General features: G+C 45.9%; 1 protein-coding gene across 2 annotated transcripts in view; it reads right to left on the bottom strand.

Annotated features, from left to right (window-relative positions):
• The window catches only part of PARP8 (poly(ADP-ribose) polymerase family member 8), a 228,924-nt gene that overhangs the window by 66,128 nt on the left and 150,651 nt on the right, over positions 1-12,145 (bottom strand). For both annotated transcript variants that reach the window (XM_081944076.1, XM_081944077.1), the window contains 2 exons: positions 2,213-2,279; positions 988-1,113 (listed from right to left, as the gene is read on the bottom strand). In XM_081944076.1, the coding sequence (XP_081800202.1) occupies positions 988-1,113; positions 2,213-2,279 (193 nt within the window). The remainder of the gene's footprint in view (positions 1-987; positions 1,114-2,212; positions 2,280-12,145) is intronic.

Raw genomic sequence — 12,145 nt, 5'->3', positions numbered from 1 at the left:
GTTATGCTTTCTTTTTCCAAAAAAAATCAACAGACTAAGTCAGTGATGGCGAAACTTTTTGTAAAGGCGTGCCAAAATTGTGCGTGCACACGCTATCACACGCGCATGCATGCCCACACCCACAATTCAATGCGCCCCACCCACCTGTGCATGTGCGCGCGATCCCCACCCTGTGCATGCAACACTCCCTCCCCCACATGCACGGGGGGAGTTTTTGCCCTCTCCAGGCTCCGGAGACTTATCTGAAGCCTCAGGAGGGCGAAAACGGCTCCCTCAGACCCATGGAGGCCCTTCGGAAGCCGGAAATGGATCATGTTGAGCCTGTTTTTCACCCTCCTCAGGCTCTGGAGGCTTTCCTGAAGCCCGGGGAAGGCAAAAAACGGACCCACGGGCCAACCAGAAGTTCATTTCCGAACTTCCAGTTGACCCATTGGGCCTGTTTTAAGCCCTCCCCAGGTTCTGGAGGCTTTCCTGAAGCCTGGGGAGGGTGGAAAATGGATCCAATGAGTCAACCGGAAGTTTGGGAACCAACTTCCAGTTGTCCCATTGGACCTGTTTTTCATCTTCCCCAGGCTCCAAAGGCTTTCCTGAAACCTGGGGAGGGTGAAAATGGCCTTCCCCGGCCCTTTGGAAGGCCGAAAATCAGCTGGTGTGCACCAAAGCTGATGGTCGCGTGCCAGAAGATATGGCTCAGTGTGCCACCTGTAGCACGCATGCCATCACTGGACTAAGTGGACTATATTCCTTTTCTTCACCTGGGAGACCTTGGGAGCAAAACACACACACACACACAAAAAAAATTAATTGCTTGCAGAACCCATTGCAAAAGTTTTTTTTAATTCTGAGTTTGTTGCGGGGGGGGGGGAATAAAGTTAGTCATCATGCTTGCACTGAAAGTAATGTGACAAGATTTCACTAAAGCATATAGCAAACTGTCTCTCTTCTTTGACAAAGCAACAAGGTACAAGTTTTATCACTTTCTCCTACCTGCGCAATGTAGAAAAGATGTGCAGGGGTGATTTCACTTTCTTTTCTGACAGTTTTTTGTTGTGCGTACTGTTTGATTTTTCTTTGCCATTTTTCCATTGCTGTGTAACAAATGTTTGCATAATTCTGCAAAATATGAAACAAACAACTACTCTGGGAACCTGGCCAGGATAGAACAATCCATCCATCAGTCAATCAACGTAGTGCATGCATACCTTACCCAGAATGAAAATTTAAGTCTGAACTGTCAATGGGAGTCCTGGAAATCTATGTTCTGTTTCAACCTGGATTTGGTTGATTGAACTGAAATGCTCTCACTCTTATGCTTTCTTAGCAACAGCTATCTTTAGCTTTTATATTAGAAGCTAGTATAAAAGTCTATTATTTCAGAAGCTCTTTTAACACATGTATTGTATGCTCAAAGCTATCTGCAACTCTTTCAGTAGTTGAAAAAAAAAAAGAATACAGAAAGGAAGATGCAACATGCATTGTAGTCCATTTAATCACCCTTAATTTATCTTCCATACTGCTGAATACAATCTATGGATAGCATTCTTGCAAATGATAAGGAATGGATTTTTCACTTTCTAATCTATTCTGCAGAATATCAGTATACTGATATTGCCTACAGCTTTCCATTCAAATCCTCCCAGTTAAAATATCTGAAACCTCTACTCCAAAAAGCAACAGGCATCCAGTTTTAGGTCTATAAATAAGGCAGGATTCATCAGATTTTCTTTTCTGTCTAAAGCATAAAATTCATACATTTATCTCAAAGTGGCCTAAAAGTCTTGGCTTCTTAAATTTTTCAAGAGACCAATTCTAAGAAATGCAATTGAGGAATTGCTGATTTAGCTTTTCGATTTGTTCATGTCCAATACATTTATATAAGATTGACCTTAAATATCCATTCATAAACTATGAGAAAATAAAAAAGACAAATTATTTCAATTTGTTACAGTCATGCAAGGCATTGTAATAGTCAAAGGTAACTATTGTTAATATGGTTTATCTAAGTGGGGAAAACTGCAAAAAAAAGGGTAATTTTTAAAAATAGATTATAAAACAAAATTGTAAATATTTAAGGGTTGTCACAAACAGTGCTGGAGTTGTTAATAATTCAGAGTGCATTTGCTATAAAATATTGTAGCCGGAAACAATAACTTGCAACTAGAAGCAAATATTTATGCATAACACATTCATGTCTCTCTTTGGAGAAACTTACTTCTTAAGTTGATGCCCCAGTCCAAATCTTTCTTTAGTAGAGATCTGAAATACATCAATGGTGGGCACTGTCGAATAAAAGATATTGTTGAAAAAACAGGGTCAACCACATGGTTTAAAGGTTATTATTAATTGTACTTTATGCTATAGTTGGGCAATTAAGGGCTCTAAAATACACGAAGTGCTCTAATCCTCATTCAAAGATATCCAAGATTGTAGTTCTAAATTTGGCAGCAAAAATATATTTTTTTCAGTGGAACTTTTACTCTTTTTGGGGGGAGAAAGAGAGAGAAGAGGAAGCATAAATTAAGCCTCTGCAAGGCAAAACATTCTTTTCCACTCTAAACTCCTGCTGAGCCATCTCCAAATACTAAAAACCTTTCAACCTTGCCCTTCTGATAAAATTGCTATATCATCAGAGACATTTCCCCCATTGCTCCCAGAAGCTGTTAAAAAAGCAACAACAACAGCAAAACCCTAAAGCCTCTAATGTTTTCCCACTGCTGTTATATGAGCAGAATGAAGTACTAGTTACAATTAAGGTAACTGGTGTATTAGAAAAAACACAATGAGCTGTATATAACAATGGATTAAAAAAAGATCCTGTAGCTTCCATGCTAGCAACTTTTTCCAGTGGTAAACACAGTGCATCTAGACAGCTATGAGTAGTAACCTCTGGAACTGATTAGAGCTGCTCAATTGAACTCCATTCAGATAGGTGCTGAATTTCATACCCATTCCAATTACATGAGAAACTACAATTCCCACAATCTTAATGCTCACAAAGCAATACCTCCTCTTCTGAACACTGCTTCTATCAGTAAGAACAAGTGATGAGAATAATTTGCAATGATGTGTCCAGTTCAAATGTGCTACGGACACCAACAAAATTATTCTAGGATGACATTTTGGTCATAACTGGAATTCAATTGTCCCAAAAGTGCTTTTTCAAAAGGCAACTGGACTTTCTGGTTTTTCTTTGAAAATCTTTAGCTTCTCATCCAAGAGGCTTCTTGAATGAAGCATGGATGAGAAGAAGCTTCTTGGATGAGAAGCAAAAATGTCTTCAAAGAAAAAACAGAAAGTTCAGTTGCCTCTTGAAAAAGCACCTTTGGGACAACCATAATCTGGATGGCTGAGAATCTCCATAGACAGAGGCAGAAATGATGATATAGAAGAACTTGATTTTAAAATCAAAACCTTTGCCAGACTAATCCTCGGATGCAGCTCTTCTGCCTGGAATCCACACTGTATATATCAGACAATAATACCATCGAGCGGGTCCCAAGGTATTTCACGAGAAGAGTACTCCACTCCTCTGCTAACAATAGAGGCTTGAAATTTTGGCCTTGGACAACCTTGAACTAAGCCGCCTACGGCCTGACCTAAGCACAGCACACAAAATTGTCTGCTACAATGTCCTACCTGTCAACGATTACTTCAACTTCAACCACATAATACATGGGCAAACAATTGATACAAAGTCAAGGCAAACCACTCCAAACTCGATTGCAGAAAATACGACTTCAGCAACAGAGTAATAGTATTTTAACCTGAACTCCATATGGAATTATCCAAGCAGCTCATTTGTCAATTCACTTTATTGACTCCCCCCCCCCCAATTGGAATCAGATCCTCTTTTTACTAAAGAGTTTTATTTATTTTGCTGACTATACCTTTCTCTTCGTACTTGGACAAAACCCTGCCTGCCTGAGATCTTTGCTTGATGTAGAATAAAGCAGACTTCTGCTTGCATTTCTCCAAAGCCTTTTTGAAGACCATCCCTATTTACCAATATGGAACTGGGGATGGGGCAATTGCTTTTCGGACCTGGGGCAAGTTGTGGAGAAGGAGAAAAAAAACGGTTAGCCCTTTTTGCATTGTTCTTGCCACCCTCTGAACGTTTCTGCAAGATAGAAACTTTTTCCTGTTCTCAGGCAATCATAGGGCTTGGAAGAGAAGTGGGGATATTTATTCCCTTGGAGATAAAGTGATATGATACCAACTGGGAAAAAGAGAGCAGCTTGGTTAGTGAATCAGCCTATACAGTGATGGCAAGTTAGGGAAGAATGATTTGTATGAATGAGGGAAAATATACGTGTTCCAATGTTGCAGGATCCAGTCTGGGTGTTGTGGCCTGCCAGCGGAGCTGTTGGCAGACTCAGACAGTGAGAAGTTTGGGAGGAACATGGACCAGTCCTGGAGTCTGGGGAAGGCTCTGATGAGTGCCCTGTGTCAAAGGCAGAGATGGGGCCAGGGCCGTCCAACAGTTATCAGCTGCCTTCGGAGTCGGAGATCAGTGGGGCAGAAAAACAGCTGGAGCCTGTTCCCGCTGTGTGCATGCTCAGAACTGCTAGGAGAAGGGAACAGTTAAGAAACAAGGCTTGACTCGGGAGTAAAGGCATAGGTGGACGGTGAATGGCCCCTCCCATAGGGAACAAAGAGGAGCAAAAGGGGAGTGGAATTTGCAGGAAACAATTAATTCACTTATTTAGTGTGAATATTTGTTCGTGAGTCTCAGAGGCACCTTGCCAAATATTTTCTTGTACAGCATTGTGTTTGGAAGATATCGGGCTGGCAGCTCTCCAAGCCTGATAATGTCTGTAGTCCTTGAAAGACTGTTTGCCAGGACTTTGCTGGATGTGAATGAGGGGAATTCACATTAGCTTCATAAAAAGGGGGTTTGGTAGGGACAAGGAGTCAGCTTCGTGATTTTGTGAAGCCTAGGTGAGAACACTGGGTTGGTCACTTGGGCCAGAGATTTAGTCTTCTGAGCTTTCGCACGCAAGCTGGAGCCCATCCTCGTGAGCTCTCTCTCACCAGAATATGTCACAAATTCTGACGACAAAGAAGTTCCACGAGGATGGGCTCCATCATGAGTCCGAAACCTCAGAAGACTAAACTTCTGGTTCCGGTGGAATGATCTGTACATTTTACCATTCAGTATTTCAACTCTGCTACTAGATACAATTCAAAACCCGCAATTATGGGGTAGATGAAAACATCTGCAAGTTAAGTAAATTTTGCACATTCCAAACACTGGAACAGTTTCATATTCTTTTGCTGAGTAAGGAGTTAAATAAAACAGGAACATGGCGCGTGTGGTGACTGCCATTTTTAGTATTTATTTATTTATTTATTTTATTGAACTTATTAGTCGCCCCCTCTCCCCACAGGGACTCGGGGCGACGTACAGAGCAATAATCAAGATAGCACCATAAAATCGTGCAGAGGAGGTAAAAATAAGTCCATAAATAAGCATACTTACAAAGTTTAAAACCCCAAAAATATTAAAAACAAAATTTCCCATTGTAAAATGACCTGGGGTGGCAAGATAGTAACGTTATGCCAGGCCGGCTTGACAAAACAGGTAGGTCTTCAGCTTCATACGGAAGGAGCGAAGATCGGTTGTTGTCCGGATGTCTGGGGGGAGGTCATTCCAAAGGGTAGGGCCCACCACAGAGAAGGCCCTACTCCTGGGCACCGTCCCCAGGCACTCTCTAGAGGACGGCACCCGGAGTAGCCCCTCCCTGTGTGAGCGAGTGGGTCGCAGGGATGTATGGGGCAGGACGCGATCCCGCAGGTAACTAGGCCCTGTGCCATGGAGCGCTTTGAAGATGGTAACCAGTACCTTGAAGCGCACCCGGTAGGCCACAGGAAGCCAGTGCAGCTCGCGCAGGATAGGTGTTATATGGGAGAATCTCGATCTCCCCATAATAACCCGCGCGGCTGCATTCTGGACCAACTGCAGTCTCCGGGCGCACCTCAAGGGGAGCCCCATGTAGAGAGCGTTACAGTAGTCCAGGCGGGACGTCACCAGCGCGTGAGTGACTGTGCGCAAGGCCTCCCGGTCCAAAAGGGGCCGCAACTGGCGCACGAGGCGAACCTGGAGGAACGCCACCCTTGCCACGGTCGCCACGTGATCTTCTAAGGTCAGCCGATCGTCAAGGAGGACGCCCAAGTTGCGCGCCCCTTCCACCGGGGCTAATTGCTCATCCCCGATGGTCAGCGATGGAATATGCTGATTGAATCGGGAAGCCGGGAACCACAGCCACTCTGTCTTGGAGGGGTTGAGCCTGAGCCTGCTGTCATCCATCCAGACCCGTACGGCTTCCAGACATCGGGTCATCACTTCGACAGCCTCGTTGGGGTGGTTTGGGGTGGAAATGTACAACTGAGTATCATCAGCGTACAGATGGTAACTCACCCCAAAACCACGGATGATCTCGCCCAGCGGCTTCATATATATGTTGAACAAGAGAGGCGAGAGAATCGACCCCTGTGGGACCCCACAAATGAGGGGCCTTGCGGTCGACCTCTGCTCCCCCGTCAACACACATTGCGTCCGGCCAGAGAGGTAGGAGTGGAACCACCGTAGCACGGTGCCTCCAATCCCCAACCCCTCCAGCCGGCGCAATAGGATACCATGGTCGATGGTATCGAAGGCCGCCGAGAGATCTAATAGAACAAGGATGGAGGAACAACCCTCATCCTTTGCCCTCCAGAGATCATTCACCAACGCGACCAAGGCCGTCTCCGTGCTGTGACCGAGTCGGAAGCCGGACTGGCGCGGGTCTAGATAATCATCTTCCTCCAGGTGACGCGGAAACTGCTGAGCCACCACACTCTCAACAACCTTTGCTAAAAAAGGAAGGTTGGAGACAGGACGATAATTTGCTAGTTCCTTTGGGTCCAGAGAAGGCTTCTTGAGCAGGGGCCTGACCACCGCCTCTTTCAGGGCGGCCGGCATCCGGCCCTCCCCCAACGAAGCGTTCACCAGCCCCAGTAGCCAGCCTCGTGAGCCCTCCCAGGACGCCAGCACCAACCAGGAGGGACATGGGTCCAGTAAACATGTGGTGGCCCGCAGTCGCCCGCGCAACCTGTCCAAATCTTTGATGACAACAGGGTCAAACTCCTCCCAGCATGGTCTCTCAAGACTAGTCTCGGACGTCCCCACTGGAGCACTGGAGTGGGTCCAACCTCTCCGGATATGATCGATTTTATCCTGCAGGAACTCTCCAAATTCCTCTGCCCTGCCCTGCAATGGGGGGTCCCGCTGCTCCTGTGACAGAAGGGAGCGGGTCACCCGAAACAGGGCAGCAGGGCGGTTCTCTGCGGACGCTATAAGAGTGGCACAATACTGACGTTTGGCCACTCTTATTGCCACAAGGTAGGTCCTTATGTAGGCTCTTACCTGTGTTCGGTCAGCTTCGGAGCGGGAGGATCTCCACTTACTCTCCAGGTGTCTCCTAAGGCGTTTCATCGCCCTTAGCTCCCCGTTAAACCAGGGGGCCCGGGTCGATCGTGACCGTCGGAGAGGCCGCAAAGGCGCCACCCGGTCCAAGGCACCGGCAGCCGCACTATTCCATGCGGCTACCAGGTCCTCAGCCCGGGAGCGGGACAGGTCAGCAGGAAATGGCCCAAGCTCAGCCTGGAACCTATCCGGTTCCATCAGGCGCTTGGGGCGGAACCATCTGGGATAATCTGGTTCCGCCTCCCCGCGGTGGGGAGTAGCGCCAGGGAAGTCAAGCTGGAGAAGTGAGTGATCTGACCATGACAGGGGCGTGATGACTAAATGCCCTCTTCCCAGATCACTCGTCCACTGGTCGGAGACAAACACAAGATCCAGAATGTGGCCTCGCTCGTGAGTGGGGTCCTGAATTACTTGAGTCAGACCCATGGCTGTCATGGAAGCCATGAATTCCCGGGCTACCTCGGATGCCTTTCCCGTTGACGGCAGGTTGAAATCCCCCATCACTAGTAGTTTGGGGGTCTCAACCGCCATCTCCGCGATCCGCCCAGCAGATTTGTACTTAGTAGTTGGCAGGTTTGTACTTTTTGTGCCTATCGGATATATCTGACATTGGACCTTGTAGAATTTTATTCAAGCCTTCCTTGGCAATAAATGAGTTTGACTTGCAGGGACATTGCCTGGAAATTTAATGTAGCTGTTGGAGAAATGAAAGCAAAGAGAGCAGAGAATACAGAAAGAGAGATAACAATGCATAAAGGCAATGCATAATTTATAAAACAGGCCATCTGAAGCAGAAACTTTTTGCTCTCCTTTTATGAGTATTTCATTGCCCATTTATGGTGTGTGAGTGTATTATTAAAACTGGAAAAAGTAATAAAGAAAAAAAGAGCCCCTGGTTTATTTTTAAGAAAAAGAAGACTCTTCTTTGGGGGGTGGTGAAGTATTAATACTGCTAGAGAGAATTAGAAATCTGGGTTGAAAAGAGACTTAAGAAAGTATAAAGTTTCTAAAACAAAAAAGGTTAAATGAGCTGGTGTTATGGAAGTCCTCTCTTTGAATACTTTTAAGGCTAGTACTGTATTTTTATGCATATGTTTTTCAAATGTCTATATTTGTGCAATAAAGTATGTTATATAACTATGGCATATATATGTTATATAACTATGTGCGTGCCACAGTGATAACAATGAGCTCTTGTCCCTTGGAAAAAGTCTCCAAATTATGAAAACAAGAGACAGGTTAGATTTATCACAAGAACACAGCTGATTTCTTTAATACAAGGGGTTTTTGTTTGGAAATCATAGCTAGATACTTTTAGAGAACCTCAGCATTGATGTAAACAAAATCAACCTTCAAGGTTACATTTCAAAAGTACTTGCATTAGTATAATTAGATACTGCAAATTATAACAGCTGGTTTAGAAAATTTTAAAAAGTGAAAATTATTAAAAGCAGAAGGAAGAATTTTATCAACTCACAGAACCAATTATGATACTGAAATTTTGGTTTACTGCAATTAAAATAATAGCCCATCAAAATGTAAAATTGAGTGAAGAACAGTCTCCTATAAAAGGCTTATAATGACTTTTATCTCAGCAAACATTTAAAGTGTTACTTAATTGGACCTAGTTTACTGAATCTCTAATGCCATATGTTGCTATTAATAGAGAACTATAATTTTCCCTATTCTTTTTTCTCCCTTGCAGTATTAATATTTATAAATATATTTGTATAAAAGCATTATTTGCATTCTTAATTGCTTGGCTACAATCCAAATCGCCATAACAGCAACTGGAATAATCATATAAGAAAAGAAAATGCAAGGTGGTTATATGCAGCCTTTTTGAAGTTTTGTTGTTGTTAAGGAGCAATAACAAAAAACACAATCATTTTTGCTGGAATATCTAGTGATTAACTCTAATTTCTGCCTCAAGTAATCATACTGTACTAATTGGACAAATTACTTGCAGCCTCAGATGATCTAATGTTATAAATTAACTTGCAATAATTTAATATATACCATCATAAGTGAATTATTTAGTAAAAATGAAAATGATTAGTCAAATCTACATAACCAATTTCCAAACTGACTCATGGCAATAGACTAACAGACATCCTTGAGACAAGTTGACTTCTAATTACTGTAGCCATGATCTCTTGGCAGGATCCATTTGCTGTCTTCAGGAAGAGTTTCTTTTTGGTTTTGTTTTAGTTTCCAAATCTAAATCCATTGCTCTAGAATTTTCATCCAAGCGCTAACCACTATCAATCTTTATAAACTTCCAAGATCAGTGAAGGTCTGTAAAGATCATACTTAGGAGGAAGACTACCAGAAAATATCAGGCAGTTGATTAGACTGAGAAAATGAAATATGTCTTGGAAACAGGCAGCCACCTTTGTGTGAATATGCCATGTAGTCCAGGGATGGGCTGCAAAAATTGCAGCAACAGGTTTGCTGCCCTATTGCTGGGTGGATGTGGCCATGTGGGCGTGACCTAGTCTGCCTCCTGCACCATGGTGGTGGTGCACTATGCTCCCCGGCATCCAGAGGCTTTCCTTGAGTCTCCGGAAGGATGAAAACTGCTTCCCTGGGCTCCGGAGACCCTCTGGAAGCCAGAAACAGGCCCATTTCTGGACTTCAGGAACTTCTGGTAGGACGGTTTCCCTCCTCCTTGAGCCTCCACACAGGCCCTGCACTTACCTGGCATGATGAACGGGCTGTGCGGAGGCTCCTGGGAGGGCTGGGGTGGGCATGGTCAGCCAGGGGTGGCATTTGGAGGTTTGACGAACTGGGCAGAATCCTAGCTAGAGGATTGCCCAAACCCATGCTAACCCCCAGCAGCCCATCCCTGATGTAGTTCCCAGAATTTACAGTACTTACTTAGTTTATTTATATGCCACTCTAATCCAAAAGGATTCTGGGTGGTTTACAATCCCCTCTTACAAGTCAGAGTAAACTACCAAAACAATTTACATTTGGAAATGTAACTGAACTTATGGACCAAGCATCAAACAAAACTCCTTAGCCTTGCATGCCAATGTTCCCATATAGCAGTCTCCCAATTTCTAGAGATCAACTCTATTTCAAAATCTTTAGTCTCCAAAATAGTATGTGTGCTGGCAGATATATTCAATTGTGGCAGCAGCAGGGCTCAGACAAACTGGGAAACCTAAATTTCCGCCCCAAGCGCCTGATGGAACCGGATAGGTTCCAGACGGAACTTGGGCCACCTCCTGTGGACCTGACCCGCCCCCGAGTGGAGGACCTGGTAGTCGCATGGAATAGTGCGACTACCGGGGCCCTAGACCGGGTGGCGCCTTTGCGGCCTCTCCTGCGGCGACGAACCACCCTGGCACCTTGGTTTACCGAGGAGCTAAGGGTGATGAAACGCCACAAGAGACGCCTAGAGAGTCGTTGGAGATCCTCCCGTTCCGAATTTGACCGAGCACAGGCACGAGCCTATTTGAAGACGTACCTTGTGGCATTAAGAGCGGCCAAACGTCAACATTGCGCCGCTCTTATTGCGTCTGCAGATAACCGCCCTGCCGCCCTGTTTCGGGTGACCCGTTCCCTCTTGTTTGAGAGACCACGGGAAGCCCCACTACAGGGCAGAGCAGAGGAGTTTGGGAATTATCTACAGGACAAAGTCGCTCAAATCCGGATGGGATGGACCCCTTTCAGTGGTTCAGTAGAGACGCCCGTTGCGAGTCTTGAGGGACCGCTTTGGGAGGAGTTTGACTCGGTTGCCATCGAGGATTTGGACAGGTTGCGTGGACGTCTGCGACCCACCACATGTTTATTGGACCCGTGTCCCTCCTGGCTTGTACTGGCATCCTGGGAGGTTACGCGCGACTGGCTCCTGGGCCTGGTGAACGCCTCGTTGGGTGAGGGGTCTCTACCGGCCGCCTTGAAAGAGGCGGTGGTGAGGCCCCTGCTCAAGAAGCCTTCCCTGGACCCAACGGACCTAGTCAATTATCGTCCAGTCTCCAACCTTCCTTTTTTAGCGAAGGTTGTAGAGAGTGTGGTAGCACAGCAGTTCCCACGTCACCTGGAGGAAAATGATTATCTAGACCCGCGCCAGTCCGGCTTCCGACCCGGGCACAGCACGGAGACGGCCTTGGTCGCATTGGTTGATGATCTCTGGAGGGCCAGAGATAGGGGTTGTTCCTCTATCCTGGTCCTATTAGATCTCTCGGCGGCGTTCGATACCATCGACCATGGTATCCTGTTGCACCGGCTAGAGGGGCTGGGAGTCAGGGGCACCGTTTTACGGTGGTTTGGCTCCTACCTCTCTGGTCGGACGCAACGTGTGTTGACAGGGGAGCAGAGTTCGACCCGGAGGCCACTCACATGTGGAGTGCCATAGGGATCGGTGCTCTCGCCTCTCCTGTTCAACACATATATGAAACTGCTGGGCGAGATCATCCGTGGTTTTGGAGTGGGATATCATCTGTATGCTGATGATACTCAGCTATACATTTCCACTCCGAACCACCCCAATGAGGCCGTCGAAATGATGTCCCGGTGTCTGGAGGCCGTACGGGTCTGGATGGATGGCAACCGACTAAAACTCAACCCTTCCAAGACGGAGTGGCTGTGGCTTCCGGCCTCCCGGTTCAACCAGGTGCTTCCATCTCTGGCCATCGGGGGCGTCCAACTAGCCCCCATGGAACAGGTGCG

Source organism: Natrix helvetica (assembly GCF_964273705.1).
Source record: "Natrix helvetica genome assembly, chromosome: 2".
Lineage (NCBI taxonomy): Eukaryota > Metazoa > Chordata > Lepidosauria > Squamata > Natricidae > Natrix > Natrix helvetica.
Note: the sequence above shows the minus strand (reverse complement) of the source record. Positions and strands in the feature narration are given on the sequence as shown.